Below are 23,519 nucleotides of genomic sequence, written 5' to 3' on the forward strand. Positions count from 1 at the left end.
AAGAGATGTCAGGGGGGGCACCTGGGTGGCTCAGTCGGTTGAGCAGCCGACCCTTGATTTTGGCTCGGGTCATGATCTCACAAAGATGGAGCCCCGTGCTCCGAGCTCAGCAAGGAGTCAGCTTGGGATTCTCTCCCTCTCCTCCTGCCCCTCACCCGCTTGTGTGCTCTCTCTCTAATGAATAGATAAATCTTAAAAAAAAAAAAAAAAAAAGATGTCAGGCCCAGTCCTGAGTTTCACTTCCGGCATAAGAGTGTAAGACGTTCGCAGACTGCTGTCCATTGAAACTGGTGAAAATTATTATTTTTTTTTTTGAAGATTTTACTTATCCATTTCATAGAGAGCGAGAGAGCACAAGCAGGGGGAGCAGTAGAGGGAGAGGGAGAGGCAGGCTTCCCGCGGAGCAGGGAGCCCGATGCGGGGCTCGATCCCAGGACCCTGGGATCATGACCTGAGCCGAAGGCAGACGCCCAACCATCTGAGCCACCCAGGCGCCCCTGGGGAAAATTGTTTTTAAAAATCTGTTTATGTCTCTGAAAATGGCCCTAAGAGCATACAGCAAATTGTTTAAGAAAATCTACAAAAGCGGGGCGCCTGGGTGGCTCAGTTGGTTAAGCGACTGCCTTCGGCTCAGGTCATGATCCTGGAGTCCCGGGATCGAGTCCCACATCGGGCTCCCTGCCCGGCGGGGAGTCTGCTTCTCCCTCTAACCCTCTTCCCTCTCATTCTCTCTCTCTCAAAAAAAAAGAAAAAGAAAAAGAAAATCTACAAAAGCTTGGTAGGAACTGAGTCTGTGCTATGTGACCCTAGAGCCAGGCTCTCCCCGTCCCCACCCCGGTTTCGGTGAGACAGAAACTACTCCGGACTGCTACTGCCCAGGAACACAGGGCTCCCCCTCCCAGCTCCAAGGCAGAGGCCTGGTCTCCTCAGGAAGGACAGGACGTCCTCATTTCTCATCCTCCCCCAGCCGCTGGCGCCTGAGGCTAAGTGCTAGTGAGTACCACCAATGGTCAGGGCTCTCTTCTTCCGCCCAGCTCCCACTTATGGGAAGGAGACCTGACCCTGGGTGCAGAGCTGGTGAGAATAATGGGCTCCAGCTGCTTTCACAGCAGCTCCTGGACCAGGGGCCCAGGGCAGGGGCCTTCATTGCCCGCATCTAAGCTACTGGGTACATGAGATTTCCACTATATTATTCTCCTGACTTTCAGGTAATTTTGAAAATTTTCTATATTAAAAACTTTAAGGACAAAAACACGGGGGAAAAAATCCTTCCAAAAACCAAATTCAAGGTCCCCTGAGACTCTGAAATTCGGAGTCTTTATGAGCATCACTGAAACATTCCACAGACACAGTAATTTAGAAGCTGGAGCTTTAGACTCTTTCAGGTTAATACATATACTATTTGAAAGTGATTACTGGGTGCCAACCCCCCAAAAAAAAACATTTCCAGAGAATGAGAGGAAAAGCTAGGAACACAGTAGGGGTTCCCACAGGCCAAACTCATCTTCCCCCCCCCCTTTTTTTTTTCGGTAATCTCTATGCCCAACGTGAGGCTCAAACTCACAACCTCAAGATCAAGAATTGCACACTCTCCCAAATGAGCTAGCCGGGTGCCCCAAAACTCATCTTCCTGTAACTGGAAACCTTTCAGAGCTTCAGAGGGGAGATAAAAGTGACCCAGAAAACACATCGCAGAAACATCTCTCCCCTCCTCCCAGAAACAGAATGAGTCTTTTCCTTAAGCAGTTGTGTTTAATCACTAAAATTATTCTGTCCCTAATGAAAGAGAAACAATCTCAGTTTAAGAAGGGGGAGGCTTTTTCTCCCTCACTGATTTTAGAGGTAAGGAGAAGTGAATGAAGAAAGCAGAATTCCTACAGTCAGGCCCGGGTAAAGGCTCCCGGGAGCAGAAGTCCCCTCTCCTTTCTGTCGTTATGTCCAAGGTCACTGTCCTTGGGATTCCAAGCATCCTGCTCTGGAGTAAGGCTGTCCTGTGAAATCCCGTAAGACTCTTCACTCTGTGACCCAGAGAGCTGGTTCTCCTCATCCTCATCATCAGTGGCCTGAAGAATCCTCAGGAGTTTGAGCTCCGGGTTCCACCCTCTTCTAGATGTATCGTCTGAGAGGTCCTCTGAGCTCCTCTCTTGGGATTCCGGCACAACCTCTTCCTGAGTGCTGATGTCCTTGTTAGAGGGTTCTATCTTGGATAACTCAGGATCTAAAAGAAGACCCAGCCATTAACTGCACCTGCAGCCCTCTCCCAACTGTGACAAATGGAGGACAGACAAGGAAGGGCTGGGTGTCTTTAAGACCCTTCTGAGGGATGAGGACTATGGCCTCCAGGGAGGTGAACCATCCTTCTCAACACAGGTTCAGCTCTCCCTGGCCTGAGTGACTTACTAAGGTCCCTCCACCCTAGTAACTTACCACCCTTATCAGGGAAGGAATCCAGATAATTCTCAGAGTATTCCATCTGTGGCCTCCTTGTGGAATCCTGAAATTCATTAGAGTAAGTGTAAGGAAACTTGAATCAAGACTTTAAGAAAGAAAAGATTTTTTTTTTTAAAGATTTTATTTATTTATTTGACAGAGAGACACAGCGAGAGAGGGAACACAAGCAGGGGGAGTGGGAGAGGGAGAAGCAGGCTTCCTGCGGAGCAGGGAGCCCGATGCAGGGTTGATCCCAGGACCCTGGGATCATGACCTGAGCCGAAGGCAGACACTTAATGACTGAGCCACCCAGGCGCCCTGGGACTTGTGGTTTTTTGACCAATGAAATGTGGCAGAAGTGACATTGTTCCAGTTCCGGCCCCATCTCTCAAGGAAGTGCTTCCACGAGATTACCATACTATCAAGAAGCCCAAACGAGGCACAATGAAGAGAACTCATGGAAGAGAACTAAGACGATTTGGCTAACAGCCCCACCCCAGCCACCAGCTGAAGGCAGGTGCATGAGTGACATCAAGCAACACCAGAAAAACTGTCCTGAGGAATGGCCAACCACTGTTGGTTTCAGCTTTGAGGTGGTGTGTTAAACAGTAACAGGTAACAGAAACAGGGCCCTAGCAGAATGGTTCTGGTGCTCTTACCTTTTCCAAGTTGGGTCCTTCTGACTTCGTCCACTGTGGATGCTTTTTGTCAGTTTTCTGACTTAGTAGAGTTCTGTGACCTAGTGACCACAAAGTCAATTCAATTCTCTTCTTACTGGTATTTCATAGCCCACTGTTGGGCTTCTAGTTGACCCCTAGCCTACAAGTGACTCCTCATCTTGGACAAAAGGGAGTTGGGCCTCTGAGTTCTCTTTGTGGCTCTGTTCACCTAGGACTGGGACCACATCTATCACAGAATTTGAGATTAAGGTCAAGCGTATGTTAAAAGACTTAGGGAAAAACAAAAAAGACTTAGGGTTCCTCCAAGAAACCCAAGGGGCAGGTATCTGCACATCACAGCAGCAAAAGAAACCCTGACCCTATGTTTTCCATTAATGAAGACTCCTCCGACCTTCTTGCACCAACCCTAATGTCCCCATACTGGCTTCTGAAAATGAAACTCCTTCCTTCCAAAAGCTCTAGTTCTCTGATTCTCCTACATCAGCTGTTTCCCCAACTAGTCCTTAAATGCATTCATCCTGTCCTTCCTCAATTCCCTTTCTCTAAATGAACATCTTCCAGGGCACCTGGGTGGTTCAGTCGGTTAAGGGTCTGCCTTCAGCTCAGGTCATGATCCAGGGTCCTGGGATCGAGCCCTACATCAGGCTCCCTGCTCTGTGGAAAGTCTGCTTCTCCCTCTCCCTCTGCTTGCCACTCTCCCTGCTTGCTCTCTCTCTGTGTCAAATCAATCAATCTTAAAAAAAAAAAAAAAAAAAAAAGAAGAGAACATCTTCCAAGCTGCCACCCGAGCTGTTATGCAAAAAGGCAAAGCCAATCGAGGAACTCCCTTGCTGAACATGTCTGTTGGCTCCCTACCAGCACTGGTTCTTACCTTAGCTGCACACTTGAAGTACTAGGAGTTCTGGAAAACACTGAGGCCTGGGTCCCAACACCAGAACTTCTTTTTTTTTTTTTTTTAAAGATTTTATTTATTTATTTGAGAGAGAGAGAGAATGAGATAGAAAGCACGAGAGGGAAGAGGGTCAGAGGGAGAAGCAGACTCCCTGCTGAGCAGGGAGCCCGATGTGGGACTCGATCCTGGGACTCCAGGATCATGACCTGAGCCAAAGGCAGTCGCTTAACCAACTGAGCCACCCAGGCGCCCAACACCAGAACTTCTGATTGAATAGGTGTGGGGTATGTCCTGGGTATCTGGGTTTTAAAAGCTCCTCAGTTGGGGCACTTGGATGGCTCGGTCAGTTAAGTATCTGACTCGACTTCAGGTCAGGTCATGATTTCAGGGTCATGATCTCAGGGTCATGAGGTTGAGCCCCACATTGGGCTCTGCGCTGGAGGTGTGGAACCTGCTTATGATTCTCTCTCTCCTTTTCCCTCTGGCCCCTGCTCACGCTCTCTCTCTCTCTCTCTCTCTCTCGTGTGCACGCGCGTGCACACATGCGTGCTTTCTCAGAAAAAAAAGAAAAGCTCCTCAGTTGATTTCGGTGTGCGGTCAGGGGGTGGAGCACCATGACCATGGTCAAACAAGCTCCTGCCTACCTCATCAGCCTGACCTTTCACGACTGTCTCTTTCATAACCCACAGCCACGATGGACCACCGTGTTCCCTGCGCAGCCATGCTCCTCCTAGGTGCACCTGAACAGACTATTCCCACTTCTGGAATTCTCTTCTGTATCAGGAAGACTCTCACACATTCAAGATCCAATGCAAAAATCAACTCTTCATAAGGCCTTTCTCAACCCAGTGAGGACAGACCACTGCTCCAAGAACATAATTCAAAAAGGCACCCCAGTCACCCAAGCAAATCCGCTCCTATCGGAGACATCAGGAAGAGGAATGAAAAGCACCTGAATGAATTCAGGGGAGTGCTGATCACCCTGGATGGAGTGGTAATCTTGGACCTGTCAGCCTCACCCTGGGCTACAGCCCTGGTTTTGTCTACCTCCCATGTGAAGGCCAGGAAGCTTCTTAGATCTGCAGGTCAGGGGCCACTGTTGGCATCTGAGAGCTCAGTGGGATGTGAAATAAACCGAGAGGAGCATTCTTCTGAGGAAACATCTCACCTGAGCCCTCCCACTGCCCTACGAGGGGGAGAGCAAATTCTGATGAGGAAGCAGTCAACAAGGTCCACTCTGAGTAGGGCCGAAGAAGCTCCTAAGGTTTAGGAGGATTCTTTCTCCCTCCCTTTCTTTCTTTCTCTTTTTCTGCACTCAAACTGAGCAACATCAGAGGGACCAGGGTAAGAATATCCTTCAGCTCAGGCGCATGATTAGGATTCCAAAAAGGGGAGCTACCTATTCTGATCTTCAGCATGAACACCAAAGGAAAAGAATTGCCTGTCAAGAATTGGCCACCTGCCTCCTAGGGGGTTCTAGATAATGTGCTGATTTCAACCTGAGCCTCCAGGGACTAACTTGTGGCTGGGAAGCGAGAGACCCTGGACTCTGCTTCCTTAGAACCCTCTTGGGGCTAGACAGGGGCCCTGGCTCTTTGCTGCCTCATTGCTTGCTCTTCATTCTCAAACCACTCTGTCTTTCCTAAAGTAAGGCCTGAGGAAAAATGACTCTGACTCATGCTCATGGTCATCTCTCGAACACCCACATGAAGCAGACATCTGGCCCAGCTTGCTTCCTTAGTAAAGATTTGATGGAAAGACAATGCATGTCAGCCCAGCCAAGCCAGAACATTCCAAGGAGAATTGTGAATGCCTAATGAAGGCAGGTCCCAAAATGACGGATTTGTCCGGCTTTTCCTGTCCTCAGCTACATCCTGAGTTCCCATCCCTCCCAAACCCATACTCTCCTTACCATAGCGTGGGCCACACACCATGGCACCCGAACATTTATGCAAAATGTCCTGGCTCCCTGGATCACTCTTGGATTTCTTTTTAGCCTCCTGAAACCCACATGAGGAGGAACTGAATTAGGACCTTTGGAAGTGAAGAAAACGTTTCAAAAAGAGTCTAAAAGAAGGAAGTTAGTATCTGCAAGCAGACAGGAACTCTGTATCTAGAACCAAACGGAGAACAGGGAGACTTGCGCCTCATCCACCCCTTCCCATTCCAGGCTGCACCCCGTGGCCCAGTCCCAGCCAGTCCTCCAGCTTCCCTCACGGCCACGCTACCTGTCTCTTCGGTGGGGTTTTCACCTTCCTCTGCTGCTGCTTCTTGTGACCTGGTGACCAGAGCACGGGCTCAACCCTCTTCTCCCTGACAGTGCCCACCTTCCCCGGGGGCTGCTTGCTGGGCCCTGCTCCACAACGGTGACACCCGCTCTGTCAGAACCAAGCCATTTGTGGTGGGGGAGGGGGGCTGCCTCCTGAAACAGCAGTTTCCCGAGTTCTACACGGGATCTTGTATGACTGTGGCCACAAACAACAAACTGGGACCCAGACCAAGTATAAGAACTGTGGGCTGACGGGGGGGACAGTACCTGAGGATCTGGCCCGATCCACCAGAAAACCTACCTTCTATGTTCGGGGTGTAATATAATTTCTTCAAATGTTTAGGATATCTCAATGCTGGTCTCTGGAGGAAAAAAAAAGGAAAGAAAAGAGAAAGAAGAGGAAAAGCTCTACTGAAGGAGTTTCCTTTTCCCAAGACATATCCTTCAAATGCAGGTAGGCACCCACATGGCCAGCGAGCACTGTTTGAGAACTGGGTGCGCACAGCGTTGTAGCAGGGGCTCTGGAGAGAGGAACCGGGGTGGGGAACAAAGGGCAGGAGAAACAGAGAATGTTCCTCAAACCCCTCCCCGTGCGTTTGCTTTCACCTACATATAGCCCAGCCCTTCTGTGAGGCTTGGGTCCAGCGTGGAAGGGTAGAGAGAAAGAAGAAAGAGAACATCAACTCCTCCAGCCTTGAAAAGAAATGAGTTTGGATTTGCATCTAGACCTCTGTCTCCGAGGCTCCCTAGCTCTCACCTGCAGGGTGAGACGGTGTATGGATAAGAACATCTTAGCAGAGATGGCACTGTCAGGTCGGCTCTTTTCCAGGGGAGCTTTCTTCTTCATCATGGCCAATTGTGTCTTCATCTCCAGAGAAGGCATGGTTTTCCCTTCATCAGGTAAGAGGCTGGAAGGGACAGAGACAGCCAGTCAGCAACAGTTCTTCTTGGAGAGTGTGGCTGAGGAAAAGGGGATGGTAAGGGCTCCAAATTTGAATAAATTTCCACTGTGGGCCTAAAAAGGCCTATGCCAACAGGTGTTCATCGGGCAACAGCTTTCAATTAGCTGAGGACAGGCGTTCTTATCCCCATTTTGCAAACGAGGGAACGAGGCGTAAAGATGCTAGATAAATTACCAAAATGCACAAAACTGGGAAGTTTCAATGCAAAATCCAAAGGCTGTCTCACTCCAAACCACATTTCCCTTCTGCCTCCCACTTATCCATAACTCGTTTATAAAAAGAAGAGAGTGAAGGCACCTGGCTGGCTCAGTCAGTGGAGTATGGAACTCTTGATGTCAGAGTCATGAGGTCAAGCCCCTCGTTGAGCATAGAGCTTACTTTAAAAAGAAAAAGGAGAAGAGAGTAATAGTGCCTAGTAGAGGTTCAAATAAGAGAATAGGCTTTTTGAGAGAGATTGAGCCCTCCACTGAAGTTGGCTGTGATTGCTCAGGATTCCAAATAAATTGATTTGAGAAGAGAAGAGGAGCCTCACCTAACATTGGCGGTTGACACTTATCCTTTGGGGTCCTTTATTTGGCAGGGAGAGTTGGTAAAGTGAATGATAAATTCTGTTTTTATAAAATAAGCCTGGAAGCTTGGAAGCTTGGGCATATTTGACCCCTTTTTAAAACTGCACTTTATACGAAATTTGGGGAACAAGTTGAATGTTCTATAGGACAGGTGCCCATTGAAATGTGAGGAATGCAGACAGCACTGAACATGGGCATGTCTATTAAAACAGTCTGGTCTTTTGATTCACAAGCCCAAAGATTCCAGAATGCCTATAAGGAGAAAACTTCTCTTAAGGAAACTAAGACACTACTTGGCCTTTTCTACCATTCTCAAGTAAACTGGGTTTTCTAACTACATAACTGAATGGAAAACAGGAGCCTATCAGATCCTAAGTGTGTCTTATTACAGATCCAGGTTTGTTTATAATGCATTTATGAATTATAATAAAGATGACTGCATATCTGGAAAAAAAAAACACAAGAGAATAGACGTAATGTGCTTCTATAGCGCAGGGCCTGGCAAGTGGTAAGTACTTGATAAATGGTGGCCATTACCATCATCACCGTACCTTGGTAAGTCTAAGAACTCACTGTACAAGCAGAGGGGACAGTTTTTCTCCCCTCCTTACTCAGGAAGAGCATGCTACTTAGTGCCTTCTCTGCTTCAGAGAAGAGCAGGTACTCTGGCTCTCCCACAGGCTTACATGATACTTACTCCTTCAGTAGATCCCGAGGTAACGTGTCAAATTGGTTCCAGAAAGGTATGGACTCTGCGTTTAGTTGCTCAAAAAAGTGTACTGGTGATGGGGGAGGAGGCACAATCATCCCTGGAGGTCCCAGCTGTGTTTCTGTTTTCTGCTTTCCATAGCGAAAACTGTCTTTCTAGAAAAGCAACAATGGAAAGTGCCACTCCTTTCCATCAACATTCCAGCCTCCCAAACATAACCCTAGCATGCCAAACTCCCTGTTTCCAGACCCACTCTAGCAGCAACCCCTCCTTTGCACTATGAAGGCCACCATATTTTCCCTCTCTGGCTCCCCACCCCATTGTTGAATTCAGATCATACAGGAATTCGTTGCTTTGTTTTTTTCCCCAAAAAGGTTATTAATTCATTCACTGAGCAAAACTGAACAAATATTTATTGGCCAACTATGTGCCAGGTGCAGGGCTCGCACTGGGGGTTCAGCAATGAACAAAGTGGACCAAGACACTACTCTCACGGTTGTAGCAACCTTCCAGCTCTGTGACTTACCCAAGGTTACATTTACCCATTTAAGTGGGGGCATGAGGATGAGAAACCCAAGTCCATTATAACCCCTAGTCCACTGAAGTTCTCTTTCTATCACACCGGGAATTTGTCAAAAACTCCCCCTGAATATCCAAGGCTTCCTCCTAACTTTTCTTCAAGATGCTCTTCACCTTCCTACAGGGAGGGGGCAGGGAAGTGAGGCTCTCAATAGAAAATGCTTCGGTAATTATTCCTTAAAAGGGGTTTCTTTTGCAAGTTTTATTCATTTAAAAAGAATGGGGTAAGGGGGAAGGTACCTGGAAGGAAAAACAAAATTCTACAGAGTAATCTCATAAAGGTTTGACCAAAACATCAAACTTACCCCTGCAGATTTCGTTCTTTTCTTCATCCAGTCCTGGCTGGGAAGAATATGCTTCTTCTCAGCTGGACTTGAAATAAGAACAACCACAATTTATTCCCAGACATCTCAAACAGAAGCACCAAGGGTATTTGTGAATGATGACCATGGAGATTTCTATCCTCTCTTCAGTACTCAAAGATGGCTGCTTGGAAGCCTGGAGGAACCAACTGCCCAGAAGCTGCGAGAAACAAGACCTAACCTCACATCTACATTAGGTTCCCTGCCATTCTCTCCTACAACCCAGTTATTTGCTTTCATAGCATTAATCCAAATTAGTAATTATATACTTCGGTATGGTGATGTTTGTAAAGCCTGAATCCCAACCCACCCCACCCCCTACCACCACAAGACTCTAGGAGGACAGGGAGCAAGTCTATTTGGTTCTTCACTAGATTCTCACTGCTTAGCACAGAGGAGGTGCTCAAGTATTTTTTGCTCCGTCATCTTCCACCTCCTTGCCTGGAACACGTATATGATGGCTGGAGCTCTAGCCGTCAACTTAGACCTTCAAAGTCCCCATGAGACACCTTAGAAAATGAAAGCCACGGGCTAAGGATGATGACCAGAGAGCCCAAAGGAGTTCTGGTTTCTGATGAATATGTGAAACTGAGGTACTAGCCCTGGTCCACCCATATCTGGGCTTTTTTTTTACATGAAAGGAAGTAAACCTCTAGGAGTCTTTTGTTTATATCACACACACACACACACACACACACACACACGCACGCACGCATAAGCACTGACAGGATCATTAAAAAATCAAGTAAGAAGAAATTCTTAAATCACATCCTATCTGCATAGTCACCTAACAAGACTCTGAAAGCCTTAGCATTCATGAAAGAAAAACCAAACACCTTCTTCCAGTGGTTATCAGTATTATCCAGCCTTTGGGTCCTTACCCAGTGATCCTTCTGCTTTGTACACAAGTCCTACAGGCTATTCATCTTGCGCCACTGTGCTGGGCCTTGGGGCTGAGACCAAAGATTCACGCGCTTCACTCAAAATGTTTTCACTAGCTGGGGATGGCTAATAAGAAAAACTGATGGGGGCACTGGGTGGCTCAGTCTGTTAAGTACCTGCCTTCAGCTCAGGTCATGATCTCAGGGTCCTGGGATCAAGCCCGGCACGGCACGCACAGGGCTCCCTGCTCAGCAGGGAGTCTGCTTCTCCCTCTCCCTGTGTCCTTCCCCACAGCTTGTGTTTCCTCCCTGCTGCTTATGCTCTCTCTCGCTCTCTCTCTCTCAAATACATAAATAAAATCTTTAAAAAAGAAGAAAAAGAGAAGCTGATCGTCAGGAAGCGTCTGTTTCTTAGCCCTCACAAATCCACAGGCCCTATCTTGCCTGTTATTTAATGCCATGTAGGATTTGATGTGGAGAAGCCCCGACGCAGGAAACACAAAGTGCATTAAATAGAACCCCAGTGGAGCAGGAAGCAAATACAAGAGACCGTGACCTTCTCTAGTTGGCCTCCTGTTACTTGCAATGAGGTGGCTAAAAAGGAGATCACAAATAGGAGGCCTGCGCAGGGCAGGAGGGACTTGCAGAACGTAAGGGCGGAAGGCTCCCAAGTTTTGGACACAATACTCACCTCACATGCCTCTCTGGTTGTTCTGGGATCCAGATTACAACCATATTTCTAACATCTTGAGGGCTGGGAAGTTGTGTCTCATTCAAATTCAGCACTGAAAGCTAAGAGAAACATGTAAAAGCCTATATATGGCTTGAAGGTACCAGCCCCTAATGGTACTCAGAACAGGCCTAAGAACTGAATTATCATGCTAACGAAAAGGGTATGCTGGTGCAGAAGATGACCAAAAGACATTTCTCATCCCCAGATTGTCTTCATAACAATGCCTCAAGAAACCAGACACCAGTACAGTACTCTGCAAGAGTGAGCATTTTAAGTGAATAGTCTCCCCTGCCTCCCTGTGACATTAGGGTGGCATTTAGCAACTCCCCACCCCATATACCCTAGAGCGGAACTTGGGGTTTACCTAAGGGAATGCACTCATTCTGCCTACTCCACTCCAAACACTGAGATCCCCTGCAGATAACACAATTTGGGAACTGGGAGGGAACTGGTAAGGACAGAAGCCAGTTTTCTGCTTTTACCGCCTGTCTACAATTATAGGCATCTACATAAAAGTTAAGATCACAACACTTTCCACCTTCAGTCATTTAAGATATTAGAACAGTGGTGCTCAAGGAAACCTTATAAATGATCTAGTCCCTACCCCTGGCAGGATACAGGGAACGAGAAAAAAAAAAAAAACTAATAAAAATAGGGTTGTGGGGCACCTGGGTGGCTCAGCCAGTTAAGTGGCCGAATCTTGATTTGGGCTCAGGTCATGATCCCAGGGTCCTGGGATTGAGGCCTGCTTTGGGCTCCAAGCTCCTGAGCTCAGTGGGAAATCTGCTTGAGATTCTCTCTCTCTCCCTCTGCCCTTCCCCACTGCTCGCGTGCTCACTTCCCCCACCCTAAGAGATAAATAAATTTTTTTAAAAATAGGGTTGGGGGAGCCTGGGTGGCTCACTCGTTAAGCGGCTGTCTTTGGCTCAGGTCATGGTCCCAGGGTCCTGGGATCGAGCCCCGCATCGGGCTCCCTGCTCTGCGGGAAGCCTTCTTCTCCCTCTCCCACTCCCCCTGCTTGCGTTCCCTCTCTCGCTGTGTCTCTGTCAAATAAATAAATAAAATCTTTAATAAATAAATAAATAAAAATAAAAATAGGGTTGTCCTATGAAAAGGAACTGAAGGGCTTGAGGGATTAGGGGAGACTTCTTTGCACTGTAAACCCTTTTATGCTTTTTGAATTTTGAACCATGTGCAAGTACTAGCTATTCAAATAATTATCTTAAAACGAATTTAATCTAACCCCTTGTTCTTTTTTTTTTTAAAGATTTTATTTATTTATTCATGAAAGACAGAGAGAGAGAGAGAGAGAGAGAGAGGCAGAGGGAGAAGCAGGCTCCCAAGGAGCAGGGAGCCCGATGCGGGACTCGATCCCAGGACCCTGGGATCATGACCTGAGCCGAAGGCAGACGCTCAACCATCTGAGCCACCCAGGCGCCCTCTAACCCCTTGTTCTAAAGAGGTCAAAGAGGAGAGTGATTTGTTCATCCATTCAAACACATCTACCCTCTCTCTGTCCCTTATACTGTCCACCATGTGACAGTGAAAGGTAGAATATCTCTTGAAAAAAATAAAAGGCATCCATAAGATTTCAAAGAAGAGTAAATCTCTCTTTATTGTAGATAAGTAGAAGGGCTTTTCCTCCTAAACTCTAATTTAGCTCGGCCTCTAACTAGCTATGTGCTTCAGCAAATCACTTCTTTATCTGGGCTTCAGTTGTCTCAACTGTAAGACATATGAGACAGACCACAGTAATGTTCCTCAGTTGCAACTGCAACTAATTCATAGGTCATGGAATCAAATTTTGTGAAGTGTAGCCTACATTGCTTAGAAGTAGAATAGAGGGGCTCCTGGGTGGCTCAGGCGGTTAAGCGTCTGACTCTTGATTTCGGCTCAGGTCATGATCTCAGGGTCGTAAGATCGAGCCCCGATTTGGGCTCCTCGCTGAGTGCTGAGTGTGGAGCCCGCTTGGGATCCTTTCCCCTTCTCCCTCTGTCCCTCCCCTTCTCATACGTGTTCTCTCAGTCTTAAAAAAAAAAAAAAGTAAAATAGAATAGGACAGAAAATATCAGAGTGCATTACTCATAATTAGGGTAAGGATTGTTTTATGCTATTTTGTTGCAAAATGTATTTTTTACTGTAAGTCATAGCTAAAAAGTTGGATAGTTATCAGAATAGATGACCTGAAGGCACATTTTAGGTGTGACATTTCCAGCATTCTAATTTCCCTATATTATGAGATGACAGGGTTTACTTAGTAGCTGAATGTGCTCTTTGCAGGATACAGACAGAAAAGTCTTATCTATGCCAAACAGCCACAAATCAATCCCACTGGTGTCTGGGATTTCTGGAAACAGTATAGCATGTAAAGGCATTAGCACAGAGCCTAGCATATACTTAAGGGCCCAATATTAGATAGTTATCATTGTCATTATTCAGATTATAGTCATCCTGAATGTTATACAGAGGCAAATATTTTATTCCCACTAGTAGAGAAAATGCTGAAGAAGTACCTTTTTTAATCTGTGATTTACTTTAGGAGATCTATCAGGATGGTCGATTAAATCTTTGTCAGGTAAATCTTCCCGAGGCCTAAAAAATGAATTTCCAAACATGACATAGAGATACAAAGGAGCTACGGGGGTGGCAGTTAGTGCTCTGAGCCTTCTGCTTATCCACGGAAAACCTGGGGCTTAATACTTACCGAATGAATGTAGGGTGTCCCCACGTCCTTAAGTTGTGTTTCTTTGTTATGGAACAGCTCCCAAACAGACACTGCACACTGCAAACACTCCACAACTATTTGTTGCATCAAACTGAATTCAGAGCCTATGCCCCCTCTCTCCAACTACAGACAGTTATGTCACTATCAATAAAAGTTGACTGAGTAACCCTTGATGTAGATGTTCAAATCATGTTAAATAAGCCAAACATAGTATTTACACACAATGGAATATTTTTCAGCCTTAATAAGGGATGCAATTCCGATATATGCTCCAATATTGATGAAACTTGAAGCCATTATGCTAAGTGAAATAAGCTAGCTAAGGGGCACCTGGGTGGCTCAGTCGTTAAACGTCTGCTTTTGGCTCAGCTCATGATCCTGGGGTCCTGGGATCGAGCCCTGCATCGGGCTCCCTGCTTCGGGGGGAAGCCTGCTTCTCCCTCCCCCACTTCCCCCTGCTTGTGCTCCCTCTCTCACTGTGTCTCTCTCTGTCAAACAAATACATAAGTAAATCTTAAAAAAAAAAAAAAAAAGCTAGCTAAACACAAAAGGACAAATATTGTAGGATTCCACTTATACGAGGTACCTAGAATAGGCAAATTCATACAGACAGAAAGTAAAATAGACATTAACAGGAGCTGGAGGGAGGAGGGAATGGGGAGTTACTGTTCAATGGGTAAGGAGTTCCTGTTTGAGATGATGAAAAAGTTCTAGAAATGGATGGTGGTGATACAACACTATGAATGTATTTAATGCCACAGAATTATACACTTAAAAACGATTAAAATGGTAAATTTCACACTATGCATCTTTACCACAATAAAAAAAAAAGGAATACTGTCCCCTTACATTTTCATATCACTTGTTACTATATTTTTTTAAAAGCCATGTTAAGTGTAGGAATGAATACATATGGCGAAGAATTATAAGATAAAGACCCAACTCCTTAGGCTGATTCATGTGCTGTAGCCCACCGCTTTTTACTCCAGCTCCCGAGCCTCAGCTCTGACCACTCCCCCATTCCTGCTCTGTGTTCCACGCAAGATGAGCCCTTCTCCTGACATCTAAAGAACTTCCTCTTGCCTCCAGGCCTTGGCATATGCTCTTTCCGTAGTCCAGAACTCTCCTCATGGCCACCTCCTACCCGCAACCCCCACTTCGCCAGACTGCTCACACTTCAGTATCCAGGCACGGGTGCCGCCTCCACAGAGGACAGTGCCCTGGGCGAGGAACCCTTCCCATGTGCTTCCACACACCCAGGGGGAGGGGGGGCCCTCTCATCACGCTCATCACACCGGACAGTTCTTGTCCTCCCCAGCGAGGCTGAAAGCCCTTTGAGGGTAAAGACTATATCTTGTTTACCACTGAATCCCCAGAGCCCAGCAAAGTGGTCCCCACTAAAATACATTTGTAAATTCAGCGAGTGACTACACGAATGAGGTCATGGTCTTTGCCTTCATAGGCCCTGACTGGGAGAAGCCACCTTCTTCCCAAGGTTCAAGTCCTAGAGAACCAGAAAGCAGTCCTACCCTTTCCCATACTGTCTTTAGCCAAAGGAAACCACCAAAGGCTGCTTACATCAAAGGGGAGAAAAGGAACCGGTACAGGGGCCACTAGGCATACCTTGGTTCCAAACCATAGGAGTTCCAAATGTTACAAGTCTAAGTTTTCTGTAGATCCCAGGCCCTTAGTTTCCCGTATCAACAAGCACTAACTGTATGCCTGGGCTTTGTAGGAGATTCAAAAGGAAACCATTGCTTCTGCCTTCAAAAGCTTACAAACAGTTTCATACCTAAAGATAAAGGATAAAAAAGATAGTGATGACCTGCAGAGGCTGATGAGATATCCCCCATGGTGGGATGAATTGTGCCCCCCAAATTCTTACACTGAATCCTAACCCTCAATACCTCAGAGTTTGAGTCCCTCAGTATTTGGAGATAGGGTCTTTAAGGAGGTAATTAAGGTAAAATGAAGTCATACAGACAGGCCCTAATCCAATATGACTGGTGTTCTTATTAAAAAGAGGAAATTAAGAGATTAAGAAACACATGGGGGCGCCTGGGTGGCTCAGTCATTAAGCGTCTGCCTTCGGCTCAGGTCATGATCCCTGGGTCCTGGAATCGAGCCCCGTGTCGGGCTCCCGCTCAGCAGGAAGCCTGCTTCTCCCTCTCCCATGCCCCCTGCTTGTGTTCCCTCTCTCGCTGTGTCTCTCTCTGTCTCAAATAAATAATAAATAAAATCTTAAAAAAAAAAGAGAGAGATTAAGAAACACTTATCATGATGAGCAGTGACTAACATAGAGAATGGCTGAATCACTCTATCATATACCTGAAACCGATATAACACTCTGTGTTAACTATACTGGAATTAAAATTAAAAACTTAAAAAAAAGACAAGGCTGGGGCGCCTGGGTGGCTCAGTCAGTTAAGCGGCTGCCTTCAGCTCAGGTCATGATCCCAGGGTCCTGGGATCGAGTCCCACGTCGGGCTCCCTGCTCAGCGGGGAGCCTGCTTCTCCCTCTGCCTGCCGCTCCCCCTGCTTGTGCTCTCTCTCTCTCTCTTTCTTTCTCTCTGACAAATAAATAAAATCTTCAAAAAAAAAGAAGAGGATGGGATGCCTGGGTGGCTCAGTCAGTTGAGCATCTGCACTGGGCTCAGGTCATGATCTCGGAGTCCTGGGATCGAGCCCCACATCCACTGGGCTCCCTGCTCAGCGGGGAGTCTGCTTCTCCCTCTGCCCCTCCTCCCACACATGCTTCTCTCTCTCTCAAATAAATAAATAAAATCTTTAAAAAAAAAAAAAGAAAGAGGAAATTAGGACAAAGACACACAGAAGGAAGACCATGTTAAGACACAGGGAAAAAATGGCCACCTACAAGCCAAGAAGAAAGGGTTCAGAAGAAAACAACTCTATCAACACCTTAATCTTGAACTTCTAACCCCTAGACTGTGAAAAAGTAAATTTGTGTTGTTTAAGCCACACAGTCCAGGGTACTTTGTTACAGTGACCCTAGCAAACTAATACACCTCTATTTTAGCAACTCCTACCACACAGATAATGCCTTCCTTTTGTTTTCCACTGCCTCGTCACCATTTCTCTAACTGAACTGGTGTTTTAGTTTTAATCCAGCTTTCTCAAAGTCTACTACATGGGTAAAGGAAATCAACCCAGAATTTTGAGATAGGAGGCTCATAACGGAAGATTCCATGATAATTTACCTGCCTCGGAATTTGGAGTCAAGCTTTGAACCTGGACACAGTAAAGAGGGAGGTTTGGTGAAGGTAAGTCCTGATAAATGATGATGAGCATGTCTCTTGGCCCGGATGCAGGAATCTGCCATGTTTACAATGGTGAGCACGGGGAGTTTGTCTGAGAAAACAGACCAGAGGAAAACATGTAATTCTGTCAAAAGGAGCCAAACAGAAATAGTTCAAGGATCTTGTAAGAAAGAAGCAAGGCCGACTAATTCACCTTCATCATTTGGAGTTGTTTTACAGGGGGAGCCCAGGATTCGAGGGTGGCCCCTCTCAATACGGCGGATCGTGGCCCAGCATTGTGGATGCTGACAAATGGCCAACTTGCAGGTGGTTTCATCCCACTGGCTCTCATCTGGTAAGTCCATAGCTACAAATGGTTTAGGACAAAAGCCAATCTTGCAGCTTTCTAGCCCTCTAAAGTAACAAAAACCACACAATTAGAGTGTATTATACATCAGCCATGCAGTCCAGATCTTAATTTGGACTCAAAGCATAAAATATTTCTATTGAACCCACATACATAAATGATGGTCACAGGATATTTAAGAATTGGGTAACAAGCTACTCAGCCATTAAAAAGAATGAAATCTTGCCATTTGCGACAACATGGATGGTGCTAGGGGGTATAGCTCAGTGAAATAAGTCAATCAGAGAAAAGACAAATACCATATGATCTCACTCATGTGGAATTTAAGAAACAAAACAAACAAAGAAAAAAGATACAAGCCAGAAAACAGACTCTCAACTATAGAGAACAAACTGATGGTTACTAGAGGGAAGGGTGGGGGGGAGGGTGAAATAGGTGATGGGGATGAAGAGTGTTCTTATTGTTATGATCACTGAGAAATGTGTAAAATTGTTGAATCACTAGATTGTACACCTGACACTACTATAACACTATATGTTGACCATATTATAATTAAAATTTTTTAAAAACTGTCTAACAACCAAGTATGAAAACGTCTCAGCATGAAGTAGAGTGGCAAGAGTTTTGGGAGCAGACTAACTTCATAAAGTCTCCTACTTGGCCATTTAATAGCTGAGTGACCTGGGTCTTAAGCAATCTGAGATACACGTTCCTCATCTGCAAAATGAGGATAAGCCTGTTTTACAGGATCATTACAAAGATTAGTTAATCGATATTAAAAGGTCTGGACATTAAAAGGGCGCCTAGGTGGCTCAGTCGGCTAAGCATCTGTCTTTGGCTCAGGTCATGATTTCAGGGTCCTGGGATTGAGTCCCATGTCGTCGTCGGGCTTCCTGCTCAGCGGGGAGTCTGCTTCTCCCTCTGCCTCTACCCTTCCCCCCTGCTTGTGCTCACTCTGTCATGCTCTCTCTCTCTCTCTCTCAAATAAATATTTTTTTAAAAAGTTCTGATATATAGTTCAAAATAAGTATGAGCATCCTTTCCTTTTCCCCTTCATTAATCATTAGGGAGAAGACACCATCATCTCTAAAAAGCCTTATCAAATCAGAACTAATATAATCACAGAAGTACTTGAGATGGCTTTAGATGGTTCACACCTTTGGAAAACATGCTTCATTTTGCAATAAGCTCCAATTCTCATACAGGCAGCTTAAATACCCACCAGAAATGAATGGGTTTGCTCAAACAGTAGATCAGCAGACTTACAGTTACATCAGAGGCCTCTGGCTTTTCATTTACTGGCTGTATGGTCATAGGCAAGTGATTTCACCTCTCTCAGCTTGTTTCCTCATATAAAGAGGGGACAGGAAATCCCTAAGTAGGATTGTGGAAGCATTAAGAGAAATAACGTACTTTTATGTAGGATACATAATAGGGGCTCAATAAATAGTATTATCTTTCTCTCTCTAGAAATATTTTAGGCAGTCACTACCACCTGGTCCTTAATGCGATTATTACAAAGTTGGGAGGGGTGAAAAGATTAAAGGTGGACATTAGGTCCCCTTTTTAAGGACAGTATCCATTTCTTCTTCTTATTCAACGCATTTATTGACTACCAAATATGTGACGGGACCTGTTGAAGGCATAGAGAACAGTAATGAACAAAATAAGTCCCTGTTCTAAAGAACTTATAAATTAGACCAAAGATAATGAATTATTGGTATGGCATCGCACCTGCCCTATGACTTGTTTTGTTTGGCCTACACTTTGAGCCATTTTTTAAAGTGGAAATAGTCCACAGTATTCAGATTTATGACTCCTCTTAAAGATCAAAATATCTGACAACACAGGGGTCCCAGTTCCAACTAGAGAGCAATTGGATGGAGGGGAGTGTCTCCTGGTATCTTTAAACCAGAACTGTTCTCTCCAAATGGAGAGTTCTCTCAACAAACCCTATAATCTCTAACTAATGCAGTTTCAGTTGCCGTTTATCACCGTGTTTGCTGTTGTTTTTCTCCTAATAGAGAAGAATTTCTCTGTACTCAGGTCTCTGTCAAAAGCTGGAAAATTGGGATGCCTGGTTGGCTCAGTAGGTAGAACATGTGACTCTTGAACTCTGGTCATGAGCACCAGCCCTATGATGCCTGTAGAAACTACTCAAAATAAATAATTTTTTTTTTAGAAAAGCAGGAAAATTAAGGGTGACATGAGACAGCATGTTTCAAGAAAAAAAAGCATTCGTGCTCGCTCAGTGGGATCGAAGACAATTTCTACCTACATAACATGAAAATTATACAACTTAAGAGTCACTGCAAAACCATGCTAATGCTTTTGACTGCGCAAGATGTATGATGCGTAAGTCAATGAACTGAAAAAAACAAATACAATTTTAACAGGGTTTGTTTTTTAATGGAATGCAATCGCGTTATCCTTACAACCGGTTGCTTGCTGCCCTTTCGTTACCTGTCCAGCCCGAATTGAGGAACGAGGTCTACTTATGCCCATTTCCACGATGCCAGCGTTAGGGCTGTACTGGCAAAGTAGTTTGCGTTCAACAATTCTAGGGGACAATTAGCCTTAATGCGATTATTACAAAGTTGGGAGGGGTGAAAAGATTAAAGATGGACATCAGGTCCCGCAGAATTGAAAAAAGATACCCGCTTCGTTCCAGAAGAGGGACGTGGAAGAGTTCGGCCTCGGAGGCCCGCGCTAGCAAAAGGCACGCCAAACTGCCAAAAAGCCGAAAGCCACTCGGAAAACGAGACCCCCTCGGGCCGCCTGGGAGAGGAGGCGGGGCACCGCCCCACGTCGGAAGGAGCCCCGCCCCGTCCGCTCGGACCACGCCTCCGTCTCCCGCGCTAGCCGCCAGGCAGCGCCGTTGCCAGGCAGCGGCGCAGAGCACTGTGGGGAAGGGACGGAAGCTCCAGTGAGCCATACTTGAGCTGCTGAGAAGTCTCCAGACATGGTGGCGGCAAGAAGCAGGGAAACGAACCTGGGAAGGGACGCTAGATCCCCGTGGGGTCGGACGGAAGCCCGGAAGGGCCAAAACCGTAGCGACGTGGAAAGTTCGGATGCTTGGGCGACTCGAGGCGGAGGCGTGGCTGGGTGAAGAGGGAGGCTATGGCGCGCGGGGCACTGTGGGACACAGTGTGGGCAACGTGGGGCGGGACGGAAGCCTCTTTGGGTCAGACTGTGGCGACGCGGGAAGTCCGGACGCCGTGGCGGCCTGAAGAAGAGGCTTGAGACTGCGGCGCGGGGCGCGGCGCCGGCGGCAATGGCGGAGAGGCCCGAGGACTTAAACCTGCCCAATGCCGTCATCACTAGGATCATCAAGGAAGCGGTGAGCAGCTCTGGCTGGCAGATGGGCCAGGGGCGGAAGGGCGGGCAGCGGGGGGAAGCAGGTCTTGGGCCGGCAGCTTTATTCACCTACGCTCTTCTTACAGCTCCCGGACGGTGTCAACATCTCCAAGGAGGCCCGCAGCGCCATCTCCCGCGCTGCTAGCGTCTTCGTGCTGTACGCCACTTCCTGGTGAGGCGGGCTGGGCCAGCAAGAGCTTAGCTGGGGTTTGGGGCGTAAGGGAGCCGCAAAGAGACCCCCTGGCCTGGAGTCCACAAACCCCAACAATTGTGCCTTATCTCAGTGCGGGGAAGATTCACCCTTATCCCGTTCTTGCAAGGGCTGAAGCAAAATAAAACAGGAAAATTACCCTTTGTACAGGGAAGGGAAGGACTTAACATGTCACAAAAATCCATGCATCTAAGACCTAGGCTTTTCCATACCACCTCTGGTGGCCCTTTTCCATCCCTTACGCGGCAGGAGGGGGTCTGACAGCCCCCTGACGGCCTTTAATCTTTTTCTTTTCAGTGCCAACAACTTTGCAATGAAAGGGAAACGCAAGACACTGAACGCCAGTGACGTGCTCTCAGCCATGGAAGAGATGGAGTTCCAGCGGTTCGTTACCCCGTTGAAAGAAGCTCTGGAAGGTAATGACCCTTTTCTTTGTTCAGCCAAGTAGAAGATGTTCACCTGGCCCTGCGTCTTCTAAGCTTGGATCCCTGTAAGAACAGGAAGTAAGTATTGGATGTGACTCGGAATCAGTCCAGTTGGCACCACCTCAGATCCAATTTGTAATGCGGAGCAGGTTATTTTTCCTTCTCTGCCCCAGCCTTTCTAGTTGTACAGTAGAGTTAGCTGCTGCGGTCTGTTTGGTTCAGCCCTGCCTCCTCATCCCCACCTTCCTCCTTACAGCATACAGGAGAGAGCAGAAAGGCAAGAAGGAAGCTTCAGAGCAAAAGAAGAAGGACAAAGACAAAAAAACAGATGCAGAAGAGCCAGACAAGAGCAGGGATGAAGACAACGATGAAGAGGAGGAAAGGCTGGAAGAAGAAGAACAGAATGAAGAGGAGGAAGTGGACAACTAACGGGATGGGAAGACTGTGGCACCTTGGAAGGTACCACCCTGAAATGTGGTACGTTTGTGAGAAGCTTTTCCCTGCTGGGGCGAGTAGTCTTAGCCAGAAGAGCCTGAGAAGATCAAAATAAAACTGACTAAAATTGTCAAAACCAGCGCTTCCGTCAGAGCATCGGCGCAGCAGAATCCCATTTTGCCAGATCAGTCTGAAGGTAATGACTTTTGGCAAGAGGGATTCTGAGTGACTAATTTGATTAGTCAATTTGATCTCTTTTGTTTACTTATATATAAACGGTAGGCGGTCTTTGATCCCCAGTTCCGTTCCCACCCATCCCCCCAAAAAAGTAATAATGACTTCCATGCTGCCTGCTGTGTTCCAGATCACAGGGCTAGTCAAAGCTCAAGAAAAATTGGGGCTTTGAGCATGGTCAGCCTGTTTTGATTGTACAGGATTTGGCAATACTAGCTTATTAAAGTGGTCAGAATGTGTTTAGCGTTAGGAAACTAGAAAAGGTTACAGGAGAAGAATGAAATCTGTTGTCTCTTCACTTGACAGTAACATTAATTGAATTTTGATTTCTCCAGACCCACTTGGCTTGGAGCTCCTCTGTCTTGCCTGGTAGGCATTTGACCTGCTGACGTGGCTGCGCTCTGGGCACATACGCTTTTAAATCAGCATTGTAGAATGGAATTAGTCAAGCAAGTGTGCCAGTATCTTACTCTTACCAAAAAAAAAAAAAAAGATGGTTTAGTCTTAGATGCACCTCACTGCCTACCACTGTATGGCTTTAGGATTTATGGTCACCTCCTGGAAGGTATAAAATTCCAGGCTTTCTCTTCTTGTAGTCCGTTTCCCAGACTTGACTTTCGTTTTTCATTCTTTCAATTCATGACAAGTTCCAAACTTTATTTCTTTTAGGCACAACTTTCTCCCTCTGTGCTTCTCCTTTCCTGTCTCTCTTCTGCCTCTCCTCTGTTCCCGATTCCCTCTTTCTCTCCCTTCTTTTCTCACATCTGCCAAACCAGGAACTTTGATAACCTGCTTAATGTCCCAAAGTGCAGAAATCTGATGGTGCTCAGGAATCTAATCCCCCCTGCAAAAAACCATCCCCTTTAACTGCTTCTAAAGTAACTGTGTTGACCTTTCTTCTTAGTTTTTTTTTTTTTCTCTTGATATTTGGTGCTCCAAGCACTTTTTTGTTTGTCTCTAAGTTGAGCGCTTGGAGGTTGACAGGTAGTCAAATGAATGTAGTTTGACACTGTTAATTTGTTAAATGAACACAGTCAAAAGTTTGTTGACAAATGAGTGAAGAATGTTGAGGAAAATTATGCTTTGTACAAATAAAGAACGTTCTTGTTAAAAGTGATGACTCCTGTTTCATCCTGCTTGTTTATTGTAGGCTTTTGGGGAGGACCCACTGATCATCCCTGTACATAGTTTTTGGAATGTGGACTGGGCCAGATCCTTGTAAATATGGGATCCTGCGCTACCGTGGATGACCAGCAGATGCTGCTCTTCAACCACAGCAAGAGCTTTCCATGGCTCTGCTGGGCGCCCTATGTGTTACTAGTTGCTCAATGACTCAACATTTATTGAGTTCCTAGTATGTGTCTGATACTATTCTAAATGCTTTCAAGCATGAACTCTGAAATCCTATCAAGAAGAACTAGCTTTACCTTCATGATGTCCAC

At 46.2% G+C, this 23,519-nt stretch overlaps 2 protein-coding genes across 5 annotated transcripts; one reads left to right on the top strand and one right to left on the bottom strand.

Moving 5' to 3' along the window:
- Positions 1–1,744: 1,744 nt before the first annotated feature.
- Positions 1,745–20,548, bottom strand: C13H9orf43 (chromosome 13 C9orf43 homolog). 4 transcript variants are annotated; one of them, XM_027616681.2, is made up of 15 exons: positions 20,073–20,164; positions 18,682–18,789; positions 17,263–17,462; positions 17,010–17,160; positions 13,580–13,658; positions 11,025–11,125; positions 9,396–9,462; positions 8,500–8,666; positions 7,029–7,179; positions 6,573–6,633; positions 6,231–6,280; positions 5,915–6,002; positions 3,090–3,169; positions 2,428–2,494; positions 1,745–2,218 (listed from the first exon to the last, which is right to left on the bottom strand). In XM_027616681.2, exons 3-15 carry the CDS (start codon positions 17,411–17,413, stop codon positions 1,881–1,883), a joined length of 1,551 nt encoding a protein of 516 aa, XP_027472482.1. In that variant the 5' UTR covers positions 17,414–17,462; positions 18,682–18,789; positions 20,073–20,164; the 3' UTR covers positions 1,745–1,880. The 4 variants fall into 4 exon arrangements, with proteins under 4 accessions (XP_027472482.1, XP_027472483.2, XP_027472485.1 ...); XM_027616682.2 differs by lacking the exon at positions 18,682–18,789 and having other exon boundaries at positions 20,073–20,548; XM_027616684.2 differs by lacking the exons at positions 18,682–18,789; positions 20,073–20,164 and adding an exon at positions 20,408–20,543.
- Positions 20,543–23,194, top strand: POLE3 (DNA polymerase epsilon 3, accessory subunit). The gene is made up of 4 exons (XM_027616685.2): positions 20,543–20,755; positions 20,859–20,944; positions 21,281–21,399; positions 21,665–23,194. Exons 1-4 carry the CDS (start codon positions 20,690–20,692, stop codon positions 21,835–21,837), a joined length of 444 nt encoding a protein of 147 aa, XP_027472486.1. The 5' UTR covers positions 20,543–20,689; the 3' UTR covers positions 21,838–23,194.
- The last annotated feature ends 325 nt before the right edge of the window (positions 23,195–23,519 follow it).

Source organism: Zalophus californianus, chromosome 13 (genome assembly GCF_009762305.2).
Source record: "Zalophus californianus isolate mZalCal1 chromosome 13, mZalCal1.pri.v2, whole genome shotgun sequence".
In the NCBI taxonomy this organism is placed as follows: domain Eukaryota; kingdom Metazoa; phylum Chordata; class Mammalia; order Carnivora; family Otariidae; genus Zalophus; species Zalophus californianus.

Excerpts from the sequence above, each read along its gene's own strand:
- C13H9orf43 (XM_027616682.2), bottom strand. The coding sequence starts at position 20,350 with ATGGCTCACTGGAGCTTCCGTCCCTTCCCCACAGTGCTCTGCGCCGCT. Across the intron at positions 8,667-9,395 it reads AAAGAACGAAATCTGCAGGG|AAAGACAGTTTTCGCTATGG; the intron begins GTAAGTTTGATG and ends TTGCTTTTCTAG. Across the intron at positions 2,219-2,427 it reads TTCCTTCCCTGATAAGGGTG|ATCCTGAGTTATCCAAGATA; the intron begins GTAAGTTACTAG and ends GTCTTCTTTTAG.
- POLE3 (XM_027616685.2), top strand. The coding sequence starts at position 20,690 with ATGGCGGAGAGGCCCGAGGACTTAAACCTGCCCAATGCCGTCATCACT. Across the intron at positions 20,756-20,858 it reads CTAGGATCATCAAGGAAGCG|CTCCCGGACGGTGTCAACAT; the intron begins GTGAGCAGCTCT and ends CTCTTCTTACAG. Across the intron at positions 21,400-21,664 it reads GTTGAAAGAAGCTCTGGAAG|CATACAGGAGAGAGCAGAAA; the intron begins GTAATGACCCTT and ends TCCTCCTTACAG.